This window comes from Salvelinus sp. IW2-2015, linkage group LG6.2 (assembly GCF_002910315.2).
Source record: "Salvelinus sp. IW2-2015 linkage group LG6.2, ASM291031v2, whole genome shotgun sequence".
NCBI classification, from domain to species: domain Eukaryota; kingdom Metazoa; phylum Chordata; class Actinopteri; order Salmoniformes; family Salmonidae; genus Salvelinus; species Salvelinus sp. IW2-2015.
Genome location: NC_036846.1, coordinates 9886619 through 9908615, shown reverse-complemented (window position 1 = coordinate 9908615; position 21997 = coordinate 9886619). Strand labels below are relative to the sequence as shown.

The window sequence follows — 21997 nt, the reverse complement described above, 5'->3', positions numbered from 1 at the left end:
AAACATATTTAAAGCAGGACAGACTAGTGTATTGACCTAAATGATATGCCTTTTTATGTACCAGGGGCAGGAGTGAGGAGGATGTGTGTTGATATTGGCAAAGGTAGGAAACAAGGTAGAATTCCAATAATTTCAAGAAAATTAAATATAACCCTTGATTATGAAACGCATAACGGTCTTACCATAACCCCCAAAAAACAAAAGGACTACATGACCAGTCAAAACTGTTCTGGGTCAAGAAAAAAAATGCCAAGACTGTACTCAGACACAATACTCCGCTAATTGAGAAATGTTCTCATTTCACTCCAGTTTGGGATGCTGCCGAGTTGCTTACACATCATTGACTGCTGTGACATGCTAACCAGTGAGATGTGTCTGTGTAAAATTGGGAGAGCAGCAGCAGGACATAACAAGCATGAGTCATAGCCCCTCAGCTTATTGCCTGGCACTTGTCAATGACAAGCCCTCAGCTAACCATCTATGAAGTCATTTGTCATTTTTCTTAATTATGCTTTAATTGCTTTGTGAAATTACCTCTCGAGTCGAGCACCAACAAACTGTTCATGTTATTTACAGGCAATATTATATTAAATTAAGGCCAGGGCTGTCACTGCCGTTACTAACATTTTAGCCATAAGGGTTAGGAAGTCCAAAAACAGAGAACTGAACTGGATGGTTGATGTTTTTTACCTGAGCAAGGGGTGAGGTTTGAGGACCATGACTGAAGTGGTACTAACATGGATGCCATTAAACATTTACACCAAGAGATTCAGATTTTTTTTTATGCACCACATTTCATATAACATATGAATTACTTTAACAATATAGAAAGAGAAGATCAAGAAACCAGACCCATCAATGTCACATTATGCACTCTGTTTATTTGGCTGAGAGTGATGTCACTTCCTCTCAGAAGACCCAGAATGGGCACCTGCACTATATCACAATTTTAACATGTTAGTCTTGCATAGCCAATCGCAATGGTAAATATTCTCTTGACTACAAAAACACACAACGTCAGTATTTTGTACAAAGACATTCGGTTAGTGTTGTGAGTATGTACAGTCAGGAGGAGTTCACCATTTTGTGTGAGGGTTGACCTCTTGGAAAGAAGTAACAATGCCTTTTTTATTCCACCTACGTGTATGCCATCCCAATCCTTCTTGCTGTTTTATTCCTCGCCTGGGCTTGGTTCTGGAGGCAGTCCAAGGAGCGTTTATGGATATTTGCTCACATAACTGCTTGCACAATGAAAACAAATCTATCTCCAGTTACTCTCAGAGACAAAGACTTACATTGCTAAGTCAATTACCAAATCTGACTCTCTTCCAGTGGCAGTAGATAGGAATAGGCTTATCTAGGTCTGTGAAATCATCCCTAAAACAGAAAACAAAGACAAAGCTCAGTAGCTGAGTCCAGTATGACAGACATGTTCAAATTGGTGGAGGAAAGCCTAATGTGATTTCCAAGCTGAAATGATGCTTGCCGCATAAAAACACAAACCCCACAAGTCTTTCGTGTAAGACACAATTACACTGAAAAGTAATCTCACATATTATTGAATTGAAAGTACATTGCTTTTATAACTAACTTATGTCCCATAAATTGATCTACTGACCTTCAGGACCATGTCTCTGAGAACTTCTTTAGGGGCCACATTTATTCAACTTCAACCATTGTGCTTAAGCGGTGGACAGATTAGGCCTAGGTTTGCGGTGAGTTAACACATCATATCCGCAGGTCTTCTTCTAAGCAGTCTCATTTAGATATTCAAGACATAGACCAAACAACATACTGAGGGCCTGTACGAATAAAACAGTGATGTCGATGTGTTCCTTTACTGGGTCAGCATAATGACCTCCCTCCCCCTCTGCTGTAGTGTGGCTGAACACCCAGGGGGATGCTTTTGTATCAGACGTAACCAGTCAACCACATCCTCTGCAAGAGCTCTCTGCATATATACACTAGACTCGCTACACTTCTCCTCTGTTCTGTTGCTCCCAAACAGCAACCAGGAACTCTTTAGGTAAGACCCAACTTTCATTAGCCGGCCGCCGTCTAGCCTGAAATTATTTCAACAAGCAAGGCAAACTGCCCGTGACACCCACAATCAATCACTAGGCAAGGTGTTTTATTGAGATGGAGAAAATAAATGGGGACAGCTGGGAAATAGAACACACAGAAATGCATCAAAAAACACCATCTCACCTGTTGCGAAAGTTCCTTAAAGAGTGTGTGTGTGTTGTTGTATGTGTGATTGTGTGTGTGTGTAGTTGGGAGTGCAGAATCAATTTCACACATGAGTGCATCAAGGAGACATGAGGCTGAGGCAGACATCTTGATCTGTCTATCAGCCTCTCTATTTTGAGCCCCACCTGCAGGAAATGAATGCACTATTATGTCAACAGTGACTGAGGGGCCAACTATGTAAGACCTGTCTGGGTGATAATAGCCATTAGCAGGAAACCAGGCATCAGGATAGTCACTAACCATGCCTCTGTAGATGACATCACCTCAGCTGATAACAAGAGATGAGTTGTCCTCAGGGATAGACAGCAGTATACTTTTACTATAAGAGGTTGCATAGATGCAATGGACATAGCACGTTTAGGACTGAGAAATGTTGAACTTTGTACCTTATCAGTGGAAAGCTGTCCAAAGTTGGTATAGGACCCTAAAGACCCTCAGCACTCAAGGCTAATGCACTATGAAATKATACCTAACGCCCAGAGAGAATTGCATAGGCACTATACACTTTCCTCCCCATCTCTCAAGTCCCTAACCAACATAACTTGTGGTCTCTGATGGTGTAGAATGCAACTACTATGCGTCCAATGTAACAAATTCTGATATGGGGAATGACCCTTCCTCTGACCTCATGATGGACATTAACAGGTACCGTACTGTACATGAAAGGGTACAAAGGGTTTCACCAGATTCCTACAATATATTCCTTTGTGAGTTATCAATATTCTTATTTCATGTTTAATGAATACACTGTTCCAGAAACAGACTACGTAAAAGAAAAACACAATTTCATAGTTGAACATTCAACCAAAGACTTCCTAGAATGTTGTTGGAGGGAATGTACTCAAAATATTGAACTAATTGGGCTTAGAGGAACCTCTCCTGGAAATGTTGTTTGTAGGGTACTGAGCAAAGTAGGCCAGCATGTATGGTAACCTCATTCTACGCTTGTTAACAAAGCTTGGTCGAGGTTCGCTGTACAGGCTTGGGAGTGCAAAGTAGATTGGAGTGGACAAAATGGATCTACTTCTGATACCAGAACAAAATGACCACATACTGATAAACACCAGTAGATATCTGGGTAAGGGAGAAAATACACCCCAAATCTGCTTGTCAATGCATCTCTGTTCTTCTTGACACCTTGTGACTTGTAGTGTGTCCGGCTCACCCTCAGCGATATTGTGACTCCTAATCCTTTGTCATTGTAGCAACGCCTGCTAAGACTAGAGGGATCTATTAGCAGGTTTCGCTAAGATCAGGTATTACTGTATTTTGCTTCAGCGAGGGTACTTACTAACATTAAAACAACTAACCAATCCATCAAACCGTTACTGTATTGCATATTGGATATGGCCACTCAGGGTATGGCCTAGTTGTCTGAATCAAACAAATATCACATATTTGGAATGGTTGTGTTCCCATGCTCATTCTCAGAAGCCCTCTAGAAAATGAAACAAACAGATGTTCTGAGATTAGTATTCCTAGGTGTAATTATTTAAGGCTCTTGTCCAGCATGTTTGGTTTCCTTGTCATGTCATCTTCCGTTTCTCCAGAGCTCTGATAGGATTCAAGAGAACCCATTGTTGTTATCCCGTCACTATACATTGTGTAGAAAATGATTCCCAAGATCACCACTAGAAACTAGATTTGGCCTCGAAATTTGGCCTCCATGGTGTCTTTGGACAAGTAAACCACCCAGTAGACCATGTTGAAGGCTCCGAAGGACACTGGGAACAGGATGCGAGCGTACTTATCGATTTTACTGGTCCCGCCCATACCGGTGGTGGTCGGCTGGGAGCATGGCGACTGCTTGGGCTCATTTTTACCCATCAGTTGAATGTGCTCCAGTCTAGGTCCTAGGAGGTCCTGGAGGGAGGAGTCAGCGTTGGGCTGGCTCTGATTGGCTGGTATTGTCGGGGTGGTGGGTGGAGCTGGGGGCGTGTTCTTGACGGACAGGGTGGTGAAGGAGGTGTTCGGTTGGCTGGCAGGGCCGGGGCTGGAGTGTGGTAGGATGATGGCGTCCCCAGTCGACCCCGTGGATGAAGACGATTGGCCAGACTGGGGTTGTCTCCTGGTTACCCCTGTAGCTGCTTCGCTGTTGGACTCAGCTTTCTGGATGTCTTGCTGGGACATGTAGTTCATCCGTTTTCGAAGGTTACCGTTGGTGTCTGCGTTACCGTTGGTGTCAGGGTTATGCTGTGGAGGAGGAAAAATAAGCAAGAAACACATATTGCAGTGATGTGAATGAACTGTGCAACAACAAGCACACACACCTTGAAGAGGAGACATTTGACTGAAATTAGGTTTTCACTTAATTCTGTGTGGTAAGGAAAAATATGACAATTGTATTGTGCTGATAAATATKAACTATATAGCCCTTTCAGTGCTGGAGGTCTATCAGGTTAAAAACAGCCAGGAACCTCCCATTCTAAACCTGGCCTATGGGCCTGAATATGACTGGCTTACTTTAGTCTGTATGGTAGAATAACCCAGTTCAAAGATGCTATTTGGGTAGGCCTTCCCTAATTTCACACAAACTTATGTCACAAGCACGGTTCCATGGGGCGGTGAGGCAGTACAGTAAAACATCAAAAGAGCTCATCTCCTGAGAGCGATCATAGCATTTCAACCCCAGTAGAGGGAGCTGCTGCACTCTAACCACAGCATCACCAGTGATAATTCCCCCATTGACTCCCCAATGGAATGTTGCTAAACAGCTAAGCATATGGCCTCCTGTCTGAGAGATGTGAGGCGGAGAACTGTGGATTCTAGGCCAAGTTTGACAACACTATGGCTGGAAGGTAAAAGGCTTCGAAAAATACACGTGACCCGGCTGCGTTGCCGTGGCAACCTGCTAATCCATTGATGTGCCGTTGTCACTAAACTGCATTCAGGCGAGATTATTCCACACAAGGATTTGAGATCCACAGGGAAACTTTAAGTAGTCTTCGGGCCATACAGGGGAATGTATGGCTGTTTTCTGGTGGGTATCAGTCATCAATCAACAGTTSGACTGTGACAAGAAATGTAGCACCGCACAACGTAATGCCCTCAAATGAAGGATTGTGTTCTTACTACAGTAGGCCTGTGTTTCTGGTAGATCCCTCATGTATGGAGTAATGAATTCAAGAAAAATGTGTTTGGTCAAACCCCATTACACGCACTTAGGCCCGCATATGCTTTCAAGAGAACAGATTGTAAAAAGCTTAACAACAATAACATGTTTGCATCACATTGCAACTATAGGTCAATTATTATAACTATTTAACACATTACCCATTCTATAACGCACGTCTTCAAAACACATTTATCTTAAAATGCTGGAGAGTTTTTTTTAAATCACAAGAAAGCAAGCACATGTAGGACATTCAGAGCATATTTAGAATTTTTAGGGATAATATTGCTAAGCCTCTGCGCTGGATTACAAATGGCGTGCATTGATCTAAGCAGACAGCTGTACTCTAAACAGGCCAGACTTAATGTGTATCCACCATTTACTATTCTTATTTGGCCTTCAGGAAGCGAATCGTCATCATGGTACAAGGGGTACAAAGAAAGAGAGGTACAGAGAAAGCGAGAGAGATACTTCAAACTATCAATGATAAAGTAACTTTCAGTTACGGTTTTGTCTGACATTTCCAATACAGGCAAATGCATTTCTTTGAATGGGTGATCACCATGTGATTAATGAAATGCCAGTCATTGTAAACGCTTCTTTAATTCTCATCCCTGTCACAAAATAGAGTCTTTAAAGCAAGTCGGAAAGTTTGAAAAACATGGCATTTCAATATCTCTGATATTTTAGACTTGAATTGAATCTCCATCTGATGAGATTAGCAAACAAATTAGCAAGTGGAGTGCACAAGTGCACACTTCAGTCTCTGAAGGGTAAAGGGAATGAGAATAAGTCTTAAGTCTCACCTGCAGAACTTCCTCCATATCCTTCACTTTCACTGGGGTTGTTTGGGGCGCCGGMGGGCATTTTGMCGGCTTCCTTTTCAGTCTCTCCATCTCTGCGTTGGTAAAGTAGTTGACGGCAGCGAACTCGATGAGGGCGGAGAAGACAAAGGCGAAACACACGGCAATAAACCAGTCCATGGCTGTGGCGTAGGAGACCTTGGGGAGGGAGTGGCGTGCGCTGATGCTCAACGTGGTCATGGTCAAGACTGTGGTGATGCCTGAAAACGAGAAAAAGTTTAACCTTGGCTGTAGGCAAAATAATACAAGTTATGTCAACACACTAAACTACTAAAACAGTAGGCCTAACCATCCTCTATATCAGAATTACTCAAACCTTTCCACAGGGACCCCCAGCTGTTCAATGTATTTGATCTGTTCCAGGGCTAGCACACCTGATTCAACTGATCAACTAATCATCAATCACTTAACTAATTGAATCAGGTGTGCTAGTTCAGGTCTACACTTCTTAGAAAATCTATGAAAATGATTTAGAAAATTCAGCACACAAAGCAATGCATGACAGCCTTAATGCTAAATATGAAAAACAGTAAACGGAATGTTTGTGACACTAGAATGACCTATTGACCTTTGCTTCCAATGYGTTCCCTCTTAATGAGGTTGCCCTAGCGACCACGTAGCATACCTACTTTCCCTCCTCTCTAATTCCTTTTTAAACAATAACCAATCCGACCTGCGCCAAGGATCATACCATTACAATAACTGGGGAGTTACAGTAAACTTGTAGGTCACTTGTCCTTGGGATTATTAGCAAATAGCTATACTGTGATTTAGAGAAAATCACCTTTATGTTCGAGATATGACACAATATGTACCGCCAGGCCACCTGCTCTGACGTGACTCGCAGCATAATTATTTGTCTAAACTCAGCCGACCACCGGACAATTCTGTAATGTATGATTCAGAGGTAGATATTAGCTTTAATATTAGGATATTAGTTCATATTCGTGTCTTTCATTGGGTTAATTGGCGAGATCAGAGGCACAATCGTTCTTGGTACAGATTAACGAGGTGTGACTGATTTAATCAGATGAGCTATTACAATCCAATTTTTGAGTAATGCCTGTTTCTATTGGAATACAGGCACTTTCAATCCTCATCTTGTGACACATTGTTAAGATTAGAACGCATTGCTTTGGAGTTGCTTGGATTAGCACATAATGGTTCTCATTGGTTTGGAGTAGAGTTGCTTGGATTAGGACAGAATGGGTCTCATTGGTTTGGAGTTGCTTGGATTAGGACAGAAAGGGTCTCATTGGTTTAGAGTTGCTTGGATTAGGACAGATTGGGTCTCATTGCTTTAAGGTTGCTTTGATTAGGACAGAATGGGCGTTATTGCTTTAAAATTGCTTGGATTAGGACAGAATGGGTCTCATTGCTTTAATTAAGGTTGCTTGGATTAGGACATAATGGTTAATGTTCATGTTCAAGAGGCAGAGCCAGTTTCATTAGCCTGGTCCCAGATCTGATTGTGCTGTTTTGCCAACCCCCATGGCCTTTGTCATGCCAGACATTGATTGGACAAACATATCTGAGACCAAGCTAGTTTTATATGACGTCAATGTCAATTTCCAACATCACCAGACAATAACATCTTGAGCCTCCAGGGGGAGCTTTGCTAATCATACCTCAAGTCATTGTATTTTTTCCCTCCCAAACATAGTCCTACAACCATTATATGTGCCAAGCTTGGAGTCACAGAGTCAGAAAATGGAACATTATATCGTGGAAAGAGGAGAGAAGGGAAGAAAATGCCAGTCAGCCTGTGCGTTAGTGCACACTCGAGAGACGAGAGTACTGTAACAGCCCCACAGCCCGGGGGATTGGCCAATGCAACAATATTTATGTTCCCACGACACCCTCCTGTCACATATTGGACAGTTTCATTAGCTTGCCACTGAGACGGGAGGGGACTGAGGGGACGCATTGGGGCGTTGTGTGAATCAATGTGGCTGTGGAATAACACACACTGGCCTCTACAGCTGCTGAGATATGAGTAGAACCCATTGACTCAGCGATATGTGTGTCCCTGAAAGAAAGTCAGCGGGCTAAACGAATAGGCCCACAGATGCAACAGATGCAGTAACCAACATCGTGTGGATTAGCATGTAACAACGTGCCAAAAAGTGGGTGCTCATAAAGAAATGTATATTACCATCAACACATGCAAGAGCAATTACCTACTCATGATATTAAACCTACTGTATTTTCAACTACCAACCCCACTGGATCAGCCAAAACAGTACTTTTCCCAAACAGAAAATCCTCCAATTATTTTACAGTGGTGCTCATGAAAGTCACACATCCTCATAGACACCCATACAACAAACACCCCAGTAATCATCCATATAACCAACACGCCTGCAATCACCCACATAACCAACACTCCAGCAATCACCCACATAACCAACACTCCAGCAATCACCCACATAACCAACACTCCAGCAATCACCCCACAAATACCAACACTCCACGCAATCACCCACTAACCAACACTCAGCAATCACCACATAACCAAACACCCACTGCAATCACCCACAATAGACCAACACCCCTGCAAATCACCCACATAAACCTCACCCTCGCAACACGATACCAACACCACGCACCATCATAGAAAACAAGGCTCCAGCAATCACCCATTTAATAAACCACCACAGCAACCATCCATAAAACGAAACACCAGCAACCATCCATAAAACCACAATCACTAGCCAGAATCGACCGGAGATCACACATAATCTAGAGTGAACCTTCGCAGCGAGATCACTACCCATACTTTAACATAAAACACGTCGACGCACACGTCTAGACAGCAGCTCGAATAAACTCCAACACATGTCAGGCCAGAGAGGGATGCATACATACCGGACACATAACCCATCACACACCCATGGTGGATAGTCCAACACCCCAGCAAGCCATATGGCAGAGAGAAACGCAGCACTAGATTGATAAGTACTCCAGGCAAACCAATCCATAAACCAACACCGATAAATGCAGTTGCACCAGCAACCATCCACATCAGAAACCAACCCCAACAATCACCATATAAACGCAAACATCCCAGCAACATGCCATGATAAAAAGTTTACAAGCGATCGCCACAGCACATTTCCATAAACACGCAACCACCGACTCTCACAAATAACAGCAAGTGCAGACCATAACCACGATAAACGATCTAACCCTCAGCAAACCATCACATTAAACAAGCACCCAGCCTCACCCAATGATAACCAACAATCCCAGCAACCATGCCATAAAAACAAACAACCAGGGACAACACAATTGCAAAACGCAACACCCGCAATCAGCCATGAAAAAGCGAGAGAACACAGATGGTAGAAGAGATCGCACGTGGTACCACACACGATGGAGTGGCAGTGCATCTCACCGGACACGGACATTGACAGCTGAGCCAGAGTTGCGAGAGTGTGGATGTGGTTAAATAGCAATCTTATGTTTTATGTTCGGCTGTGTAAGCCAGTGGGATTGAGAGGATCTCTGATCACGAATCGGTTATCGGAAACGGGATGTATGATGATGTCAAGGAGATGGAATAGCATGTCATGGGTTATACCTACCAAATGCGATAAACCGTAAGAGTATTTAACGACTCTAGTACAGATAGATTAGCCGGGAGTGGTGGCAGTTTACTACGCAGTATAGAGGAGCGAGCGGCGGTACGATGTGGATGGGAATTCTAGATCTGTGATGTCGCCGTTGCCCCGAGTATGGACACGGTGGAATTGAGTCCAACGCTATTACGCGACGAGCACTCATGTTAGATCATATGACGAGCAGATGACTATGAGTGGTGTATCACACTGCTCGCGAGAGCTCGAGAGGAGGAGACACTAGTCTCACGCCATGATCGACACGGTTTAACAGTAATCACAGGTATATCTCACACGGAGTGTTGTAAGTTGGGGGAACAGAAAAGGACTCTATCAATGTATTCATGATGTAAGCTATCCGGCGAGAGATAGCTATGAGAGTTACATGCTTTTGGGGTTGTTGGTTATAAGACTGCCATCCCACACATTCACACAATTTAGTGGGCACGCTGATCGAGCAGATGCATGATAGGGCTGACCTCTCTGGGATAGCTCAAGATCCTGCACGGATTCTCTAGCTGAAACGGTGGCGACTGGCGCACGGCATGATGTTGTTTGCTTAGGGAGCGGCGTAGAGATACGCGGATGAATCCAGACGATGAGACAGTACGTAGACCTGCGATTCAGTGGGGACGGCGGCTTGACAGTACAGTAGAGCGAATACATCAACGAGCGTGATTCTTTATGAGGGGAACAGGCGATACGAGGATTACATTTGCTGCATTGGGTTGGTGACGCCCATAACTGTCTCCTTAAGGAGAGCTGTCGCGTTGCCCTTGTCGTATGTAATACTCGGTTGATAGTTCTGACCACAGCGGAAGCGTTTATGGAGGAAGTTGTGTGCCCCTCTACGGAGTATTCATAGATTGGCCGGCATACCACGTAGGTGTACTTTTCTTGCTACGGATGAAGCGTGGAGATTTGGTTACATTTTTTTGGGTGTCCTGTTCACGATGGACAGACAAACGGCGTAGAATGGGTATGCACTGGAATTTAGATCATGATATCAGTACACGAGTGACGGGGGGAAGTAAGTCAATACCACAATACGGGGGCGGTAGTCATCGTCCGGCAGAACGTGAGTAGGTTGTAAATTGAACGGGGCGAAAGGCAGGGTTTGCCAGACTACGCATAGAGGCCGACACATCTCGGGATGGACATCAGTTGATGAAGAAAACTGTGGGGAACCAATGATCCGGTGACGGCAGGTGTTTCTAACCTGGTCGTTAGGATGTAAGTGGCAGAGTTTGGACGAAATTCCTATTTTCTTCAAGGGTAAGGAGGAAGAGGTGCCGGGTAGCACAGAAGTGGAGGTAACCAGACAACAACAACGATGGGGCAGTGTGAAGGTTTAAAGCGCCATTGGCCCTTGGATGGTGGGCACAAACGAGATCTTTATCAGTCACTAACGATACTATCCGAGAAGTTTACACGCCAGAGGGGGATAACGGCTAATAATTAGGGATAAAGGGTCACCTCGAGGAATCAATGGAATGGTACGGACAAGCAGCCGTATGTGGCACTTCGTGAGCACGCGGCACGACGATGTACCGAAGCGCCCGGGGATGGATATAAATGCGCTGGTCTTGCCAAAGGTGAACGTAGGGCGCGGACGTGAAGCCGATCCCGAACGACTACGTAGAGCGCTTCCGTTACCAAAAATTGGGATCTCACCGTCATTAAGGTGGAATTTGTGCGCTTCGATGTCGACAGACGTGTGCGGCGCAATTGCTTGTGTGGGTTTGACCTCGGGATGTTGGCCTAAGGGACGGGAGTATTAGGTTAGTGTCTTGAGGATACGTCATCGCCAGATGTCACGTCAGACGCTCACATTAACATGACGTGCATCCGAGAAGTGGAGCGGACATGAATCAATTATGTAGGAAATGTCGACAGGAACTATGTGAAAAGATCAATGATGCAGCAGACCTATTGCCGAAGTATAAGCTGTATCGTTGAGCATCTCGGCTACGGCCAATCCCGCAGTGGACTTACAGTGATCACAACCAGAATCGGTAAGGCATATCGTTAGGGTATGACTACTGATTTCTGTAAAGTCCTGGGTACTACAAGAAGGGCTGGTCGCTGTCGCGTGAATCCACAAAGTTTTAATTACAGTGCGGATTGGTTTGATTGGATTCTTTGATCACCGAGTAAACGGGGGATCGACTCGAGGCGCAACCGTCGGATAGTCAAACAGGGCGTAATGGCTAGGGATGAATGAGGTGGTCCGAGCGGATATCGGCGTCAGCTTAAGTATGGGGAAGGCCACAAGAGCATCGTCCGAGGGAGCGTAAAGGTTGTGCACCAAGATACCAAACGGCGCAAGGCTTTTCGGTTTGTGCCGGAACTCTTTAAACACACGTACTAAGCCCCTGGTATGAAAAAACCAGGCCTACAATCAAAATCGCCGAATCCAATTAAGCCAATCCCAGAGAAAAACCATGTGTTCGCCAGGATCATAAGCTAGGGACGATCTTGTCCTCGCCTGCGCGGAGCCGGACAGTGCGTAATGCTTCCCCACGGTCAACCGGTGACAGGTAGGAAACAATCAGACAACTGAAGACCCGGGCGAGGGAGCAACATTGATTGAAGCTAAGAGGCACAGAGTTGGGTCTAAGATCAGAAGCCCATTGGCGAATTTGGGTGGATGTGTGTGTGGGCGCCGATGCGCATTGTACAGCGCCTTAGCGAGTCGGTCACGCTAGTAATAGTAAAGACGCGCCAACTCAACTGAGGCGAACCCTCTGATTTGTGATAGCGCAGTAAAAGAAAGTCATCAACGATCCATTAGGCTGACTCTGGACTCTATGCGAGTGCCATTAGCTTTTGAGAGACGACAGGTGGCATGTAACAGAATGACAACTTTAGTTGAAGTTAAACCGAGTTAATAACTAATCAGAAGTTTTGCGCAGAGGGCTGGCGGTCGGGTGTTTTTACATCCACACTCCCCACACATCATCGACCCCCGAATACCCAGCACTTCGCGATCTACGACACCCCCATCTCGATATACCTCACCCAGCACCATATTCATAAAACACCCAGCAACCATCCATAAAACCAACATCCCAGCAATCAATAGTGAAGGAATAGAAGAAGCTAGCAGGACGGCAACAATACGCCTCAGAAACCACTAACCTTAAATTACTCAGCCACATGCACTAGATTTCTTCTATCCTAAAAGGACACTATCCTACACAGCTAATCCTCTACAAACAGGCATGGAATTTAAGGATTTTGGGCACTGGCCAGCCAGGCTAGTAGACAGCAATTTTTACTAGCCCGTGTCCAAAATCTGTGCTATRGGATATTTCAAAAGATAAAAATGTTACTAGCCGGCGGGCTAGTTTGGCTCATTTTCTACTAGTCCCGTCTAAAAAGTACTAGCCACGAGCTAGCTAAAATTCCATCCGTGTCTACAACTCGCAAAAAAAAATGCCAAGAGAGGTTAATTAAGTGCTAAAGTTCATTTCAGTTCCGCAAACTAAATTTGGCATGAAAAAGAATAAGACTGAAGACTATAATACAAGAAATGGATACTCAATTATGCAATACAGAAATGCCGATTTACACAGAGTACTTGTAAAAGCCTGATTACGCAACGAAGGGAAAAGTGCTGTGGAATTGATAGGAGACCAAGCAAACAGACAGAGGATATTTTATGAACATCTGGTAAAGTAAAGTACACTAATTCCATGAAAGGTGCACAAGGTTCCCAGCTTAGAGGTGTACTCTTCAATTTCTGACTCCACCCACTGTGGGGACCTAACACTTCTGTTTCTAAACAAATGGGCGTATTTGCAAATGCAACTGCCACTTTGATGGATAACAAAAATAGAAGTTTAACACACATTTAATTAATCGTAGACCTTAATGGTTGTGTGAGAGGCTAAAGACAGAACGTTGAATGTTCTGGCTACACAGTTACAAAAATGGAGACTGAGAGATGCACAGAAGAGGCATTTCCCTCTTCACATTTGCATCTTCTCTGCCTCTCAACAGACGTATTCTACAGAATGGCGGGATTTGTGAGTAATACTTACCGAAGACTGTTCGAGCCGGGACTGATTCCTTATTTATCCAGAAGGATACTTGKGAGAGGATTACTGTCATGATGCAGGGGATATACGTCTGAATCATGAAGTAGCCCATTTTCCGCTTCAAGTGGAAGTGCACTGTCATCACCACGTATTCACCTGGCGGATAGCCATAGATATCGCAGTTGATTAGTTCATGACTGGCAGGAGACAATGAGTAAGAGGACAGGAACTAATGGACTTCTGGTGGCATGGAGTTTTTATTGTGTCTTCTCTGTTCTCTGAGGTAAATGGTGTCAAACAGTTATTTGGACAAAGCCACTGTAGAGAAAACATTCCAAACTGAAGTAAGAACCGATGAAGAAATGTAAATGATTATTAACAAAGAATGGCATCACCATCGTCAGAGTTGGGGATATCTACTATATCTAACCAATGGTAGGTAGCTTTCACCAGCCCATCATACCTGTGATTGACTTGACCTCTTCACTGCTGACAGTGTGGCCAATGAGATCGTACTGCACTAGACTGGAGGATTCTTGGGGAACCTCCACTGAATACTGTGGTCCTTTGGTCCAGGTATAGATCATCTCTGTTTTAGGGTATGCATCTGAGGGTGGAGAAGGAAAAGATTTGGATTAAACCCTCAAGTGGGGGGGGGGGGGGGGGGGGTTGAGGCCAATTCTAAATTGTAGAGTGAGACAGAGAGAGAGGAGAGGCTTTATTATAGGATAGAGAGAATGTCACATTTAAGTTTATGAGAGAATGACTACTGTAAGCCAGTGACATCCTCTTCATAACTCTAAGCTCTGTGAACATGAGAAATGTTTCTATCTCCCCCATTTAGTCAGGTGATCACAATGCATTTGAAAGAGACATATTTACGTGATGGTGTGCAGTCCAGTCACACATGATTTCCCCACTTGATCTGCACTTCACTCACTGACTTAATACATGCAAATGTTGAAGATTACCTCAAATGGTACACTCTCTGGATCTTTTCCTCATAATTTGATTGAAAATTAGTAGTACAATAGCATGGTATTAGATGGCATGGGTGTCTACTGTGTGCTCAAATGAGTTGGCTTTTAAACAAACTACCCGGTCTCACGAGCTCTCTGGTACAATGTTTTTGCATATCCAACGTTGCAAAGATGTTGCAAAAACGGTGAAATGTGACATGAGAGTTCCTATAAGACAGGGCTGAAAGAAAAACGAGAACACAGGCTTGGGTTTATGTTAGGGTCTGTCTCCGGCTAGGCATGCCCCCTTACGTTGTTCTCATTTGCCGTTTCCCACAGGGGACTCGAAGTCGGCAGGACACCAACTGCGCCGGGAAAATGGGCCAGCTGGGGCATGTTGTGGAGCGGAAAGCTGCGCGGCGCTCCGACACACACCAGCTCTGGAGAGAACCGGAATAGGTCTGAGCTAACCAGGGGCGAGGAGAGGGATTCTGACCTTTACACCATCGGGTCCAACATCTACTTCCCTGACTCTGGGCCAGGATGGGAGGATGGGATGGGAAGGTACTATCTTAAACCAAGAGTAATGTGACAGAATGATAACAGAGGAATCTATTTTGTCCTCTACCTCTACAATGTCACAATTGCTGATAACAGATTGGGGGAGGATTGGGAAGTGCATGGGAAAACCATCCTTCATTCCTCGTTCCTTTCTTTAGTTTTCCCCTCAGCAGATGTTATCTTGAATCACTACTGTTTTCTGACAAGAAAGAAGGCTCATTGGAGAGATCCTTTCATCGGAGATAAGTCACTGTTTTGCTGACCTCTTATTATGAATAATAGTGCTGATTTTGGGTTTCTTTGTTCTGTTTTTGGTACAAAAAGAATGTAATGTATTATTAGCATTTTAGTCAGAAAAGCAATTACTTCTCACTCTGGGAATATGTCTGAAATCCTCAAATATGACAAAGCTGGAAGAATTTGACAATTCATATGGTAATGGTATTACAATAGAATGGTATATTTTTCTAACCCAATTAGTCAACTTCATTTATGTGATGAACTGGGACAGATTTAGTGCATTGAAGTATAAATATGTTTTTTTTAAACATTGCATACTAAATTAATTAAGACAAAGAACAAATGAGTTTACTATGAAAGCATGTAAACACGTAAACAGTGTCAGGTTTAAGATCTACTAAGAAACAGTACAAGTGGATTTGCTTTGGGGTGTATGTGAATAAATACACAGTGTTCCGAAGTATGCATGTCATCATAACACGGACGAAGAACCACTTTATCAAGTCACTCCTGATACAGTATTAGAAAAGACGTACAGTGTCATATCATACTTACAGCTTCCAAACTTGAGAGGGCATGCATGTCCATCCATGGGGAAGTCAACCAGCTTCATGGGACACTCTGCGCTGATAGTCAACCTATTGGGGACACATACACCCAAACATATTAAAACCAATGGGAGTTGGAGAGAGTTGGGACCCGTCTAAACAGAACTCAAACATGTATCATATCTATACAGTGGAGCCCTACTTTTAGGATGGATACTGTAGGTAGGCTGAATAGCACTTAGCATTGTAACACTGGCATGCTGGGTAATGTAGGCATCAGGGTGTAAAGCATTTTGGCAAATGTAGTACCTCATGGTGTAAAGAATGGTGCCGTTCTTCATGATGCGGAATAGCCTGTTGGGGGCAGTCATGTTGTGGGCCACAGACTTCTTGCCATTCCTGAAGAAGGTGTCTGGAGTCCACACATTGGAGACCATCATGTTGTTGAGGCGGAGGATCTCGATAGGCCCCTCATACCTCAGCCTCCTGTCCATCCATGTCTGTCTGAAGAACACGTCCATGGTGTACTCCTGAGGAAGCAAAAGACAGAAATTGGCAAATGTCAGAAATAAACAGTTAAGTTTGGGACTTCATTCTTATATGGGGGAAAGGGGGAGGAGTTGCAATCTACTGCAGAGATAGCCTGCAAAGTTCTGTCATACTTTCCAGGTCTATGCCCAAACAGTTCGAACTTCTAATTTTAAAAATTAATCTCTCCAGAAATAAGTCTCTCACTGTTGCCGCCTGCTACCGACCCCCCTCAGCTCCCAGCTGTGCCCTGGACACCATCTGTGAATTGATCGCTCCCCATCTAGCTTCAGAATTTGTTCTGTTAGGTGACCTAAACTGGGATATGCTTAACACCCCGGCAGTCCTACAATCCAAGCTTGATGCCCTCAATCTCACACAAATCATCAGGAACCCACACAGTTACCCTAAATCCGTAAACATGGGCAACCTAATAGACATTATCCTGACCAACCTGCCCTCCAATTACACCTCTGCTGTCTTCAATCAAGATCTCAGCGATCATGCCTCATTGCTCTGTATCCGCCACGGGTCGCGCGGTCAAACGACCACCCTCATCCACTGTCAACGCTCCTAAAACACTTCTGCGAGCAGGTCTTTCTAATCGACCTGGCCCGGGTCCCTGGAGGATATTGACCTCATCCCGTCAGTTGAGGATGCTGGTCATTTTTAAAAGTTCTCCTCACCATATTAAGACAAGCATGCTCCGTTCAAAAAATGCAGACCAAGAACAGATATAGCCCTTGGTTCACTCCAGACCTGACTGCCCTCGACCAGCACAAAAACATCCTGTGGCGAACTGCAATAGCATCGAAGAGCCCCCGCGATATGCAACTGTTCGGGAAGTCAGGAACCAATACACGCAGTCAGTCAGGAAAGCAAAGGCAGCTTTTTCAAGCAGAAATTTGCATCTGTAGCTCTACTCCAAAAAGTTCTGGGATAACTGTAAAGTCCATGGAAAACAAGAGCACCTCCTCCCAGCTGCCCACTGCACTGAGGCTAGGTAACACGGTCACCCCTGATAAGTCCGTGATAATTCGAAACTTCAACAAACATTTCTCAATGGCTGGCCATGCCTTCCTCCTGGCGACTCCAACCTTGGCCAACAGCCCGCCCCTCCCGTGCTACTCGCCCAAGCCTCCCCAGCTTCTCCTTTACCCATATCCAGATAGCAGATGTTCTGAAAAAGCTGGAAAACCTGGACCATACAAATCACTGGCTTGACAATCTGGACCCCTATTTCTGAAACTGTCCGCCGCCATTGTCGCACCCCTATTACCAGCCTGTTCAACCTCTCCTTCGTAATCATCTGAGATCCCCAAGGATTGGAAAGCTGCCGGGTCACCCCCTCTTCAAAGGGGGAGACACCCTGGACCAAAACTGTTACAGACCTATATCCATCCTGCCCTGCCTATCTAAGGTCTTCGAAAGCCAAGTCAACAAACAGATCACTGACCATCTCGAATCCACCGTACCTTCTCCGCTGTGCAATCCGGTTTCCGAGCCGGTCCAGGTGCACCTCAGCCACGCTCAAGGTACTAAACGATATCATAACCGCCATCGATAAAAGACATTACTGTGGCAGCCGTCTTCATCGACCTGGCCAAGGCTTTCGACTCTGTCAATCACCATATTCTTATGGCAGACTCAGTAGCCTCGGTTTTTCTAATGACTGCCTTGCCTGGTTCACCAACTACTTTGCAGACAGAGTTCAGTGTGTCAAATCGGAGGGCATGTTGTCCGGTCCTCTGGCAGTCTCTATGGGGGTACCAAGGGTTCAATTCTCGGCCGACTCTTTTCTCTGTATACATCAATGATGTTGCTCTTGCTGCGTGGCGATTCCCTGATCCACTCTACGCAGACGACACCATTCTATATACTTCCGGCCTTCCTTGGACACTGTGCTATCTAACCTCCAAACGAGCTTCAATGCCCATACACACTCCTTCCGTGGCCTCCAACTGCTCTTAAACGCTAGTAAACCAAATGCATGCTTTTCAACCGTTCGTGCTTGCACCGCACGCGCCGACTAGCATCACCACCCTGGACGGTTCCGACCTAGAATTGTGGACATCTATAAGTCCTAGTGTCTGGCTAGACTGCAAACTCTCCTTCCGACTCATATCAAACATCTCCAATCCAAAATCAAATCAAGAATCGGCTTTCTATTCCGCAACAAGCCTCCTTCACTCAGCCGCCAAACTTACCCTAGTAAAACTGACTATCCTACGATCCTCGACTTCGGCGATGTCACTTACAAATTAGCTTCCAATACTCTACTCAGCAAACTGGATGCAGTTTATCACAGTGCCATCCGTTTTGTTACTAAAGCCCCTATTACGACCCACCACTGCGACCTGTATGCCTAGTCGGCTGGCCCTCGCTACATGTTCGTCGTCAGACCACTGGCTCAGGTCATCTACAAGGCTATGCTGGTAAAGTGCCGCCTTATCTCAGTTCACTGGTCACGATGGCTACACCCACCCGCAGCACGCGCTCCAGCAGGTGTATCTCACTGATCATCCCTAAAGCCAAAACCTCATTTGGACGCCTTTCCTTCCAGTTCTCTGCTGCCTGCGACTGGAACGAATTGCAAAAATCTCTGAAGTTGGAGACTTTTAATCTCCCTCAACAACTTTAAAAATCTGCTATCCGAGCAGCTAACCGATCGCTGCAGCTGTACATAGTCCATCTGTAAACTACCCACCCAATTTACCTACCTCACCCCATACTGCTTTTATTTATTTACTTTTCTGCTCTTTTGCCACCAGTATCTCTTCTTGCACATGATCAATCTCTGATGATTTATCACTCCAGTGTTAATCTGCTAAATTGTAATTATTCGATTTATTGCCTACCTCATGCCTTTTGCACACATTGTATATAGATTCTCTTTTTTTTCTACCATGTTATTGACTTGTTTATTGTTTACTCCATGTGTAACTCTGTGTTGTCTGTTCACACTGCTATGCTTTATCTTGGCCAGGTCGCAGTTGCAAATGAGAACTTGTTCTCAACTAGCCTACCTGGTTAAATCAAGGTGAAAAAAAATAAAAAAATAAATAAAATGAAACGTTAAGTGCATGGTCAGTCAAACTTATTTTCGGGTACTCATATGTTTCAAATTCTTGATTTGGTACATACCATTTCAACATCAGAGACAGGCCCGAAACTTGTCACATAAATGTCTGTTTTCACCTCTGTCACTGGACCTATTGAGAGAACAATTTAATCAGTTTCACAATCCCTATAATATCCTAGGCATATCCCATTACAGCCCCAATAGACCTTAGACTAGTAGTTCTGGTTTTGCTAGGCCACCCTTTAAGCATCAACCCTCATTTGACCTGTATTCACCTGTAGGCCTGGAATAATATGTAAAACATGAAACCCCAGCAACAGCCTAACATGGGCCCAAAGTTGGGTTGGTAGTGCTGTGTGGATGTGTGCCAAAACGACTAACCCAAATAGCCGGCAATGCCCTGTATGCAATAGCCTATAGCTTATGCCTACCTAACAACCTGCACCAGTTTCTAAGCATGCATATAATGGAATGCAAAATAGCTAAATAGGTTTAAAACATAGACCTCTGGAACAAGCCGATCAGTATCTAACCTATGCTATGCACACTTGAAGGGTGAGTTGTGAAGTTTACTGAGGTGTAATATTTTTTAGGGTTGAGTTGAAGAGCGTAGCCCAAGGTATTTTCAAGCACAACGGCATGCATGTCAGATGTCACTGCTGTAGGCCTAATGAACGATAAAGAGGTTGCTTCTCATTAAATGCATAGTCTTTAAACGTGCGTCTGATACTTTGAGCTCGTGGAGGATTTGACAGACACGAAAAGTACATCTGCACTCGTTCTACTTAAATTGTGCATTAAGCGGCTTTTTCCACAGCGATGACATAACTAAACTCACTTAAACATTCAGTCGCACATAAGAGTCAAAGCAGTGAATATAAGAAAGTGTTAATTCAGTTTTTGAAACATGGAATGTCGTTGCACATCTGTGGGAGGTCGTGCTCGTAACTCAGTAGAGCAACATGTTTCACAACAGTATTGAAAAGCTCTGGTTGAAAAATACAATGCAATTTTGATTGCAACCTCATACCCTATCTAAACTATTCAATAGCATTGGCACAATAGTGATAACAATTTTCAACCATCTCTGAGCCACATAGAAACTCATTTGACAGCAGAAAACTATCACTGCTTCAGATAGGTACCTACCACCAAATCCAGGTCGCAGTCTGTTGTCATACCCGTCCAGTAGTCGGTCTAAAATGCGTGTGAAATTCTCAGGGTATATTCTCTCATCCTTTTTTATCGTTCCAGAGATTCTCTTTACACTGAAAAACGACACAAATAATCAAAATAGTTTGTTATCGTGAAAGACAGCAGCCTCCCCGATACCCAGGCTATGGATGACAACATTGGGAGTCACAACCATATGACACAGTTAGAGCACTTTTGGATTTCAGCACCTAGAGTCTTCAGGACCATGGACAGCGGCACCAGAGCAGCTTTCGCCAATCTAACAAGAGAAAATCAGCCCCCCAGATCATGTATTTTAGGAACTCACCAAGCAGTCAGGCAGAAAAGGTAGAAGAGAGTCGAAATATAACTGGGGTACATCGCAGTCACCATCTCCTTCTTGGCAGAAACCATCGTTGCATGCCATACTTTAAGCCTCTTCACATCTCCCTTAGGCAAATGCAGAGAGAGCGGAACGGCACAAAAGCAACTCCAGCAGCATCTCCCGTTATCTCTCTCTTGCCAGGGAAAAAAGCCCGTGCCAGCGGAGCATCTGAACGCGCGCACCTTTCAGGCTGTCGCTCGATGACTTAACCAAACACCTTCTTCTCTCAGTTGTTGGCATCCATCCACCCCAAGTCCAGTATGTATGCTCTCCCCCAGTCTCACACCATCGTTTGACTTGAGAGATGAATAGAATAGACGTGCACGGTGCACTGTTCTGCGTTTACATTTTGTATGGCAAAATTGTGCTGTGCGTCTGCCGCGCAATAAATCCAGTGGTGAGACCAACAGATTTCAAATCAGGATGTGACTGCTTGTATTTAGTTACACCCCTGCCCCAAAGCTATGGTGACAAAACTGCTGTTAAACTTTTTCATTTAGAGTGGACCATATGCTAAGCCATATAAGCTGAGAAAAAAACATCTGTGTGTGTGTGCATGTGAAATATTCAGTTTTCCGTGCAAAATCWAAATGTTCTGCGTCGGTCCATCACTTCACTTTATCTAAAGCAATT

At 44.4% G+C, this 21997-nt stretch overlaps 1 protein-coding gene across 1 annotated transcript; it reads right to left on the bottom strand.

Moving 5' to 3' along the window:
• Nucleotides 1-861: 861 nt before the first annotated feature.
• On the bottom strand, nt 862-21690 carry LOC111965809 (gamma-aminobutyric acid receptor subunit alpha-6-like). The gene is made up of 9 exons (XM_023990127.1): nt 21308-21690; nt 20956-21074; nt 19869-19936; nt 16506-16726; nt 16204-16286; nt 14352-14495; nt 13892-14044; nt 6169-6425; nt 862-4443 (listed from the first exon to the last, which is right to left on the bottom strand). Exons 1-9 carry the CDS (start codon nt 21391-21393, stop codon nt 3889-3891), a joined length of 1686 nt encoding a protein of 561 aa, XP_023845895.1. The 5' UTR covers nt 21394-21690; the 3' UTR covers nt 862-3888.
• Nucleotides 21691-21997: the final 307 nt, after the last annotated feature.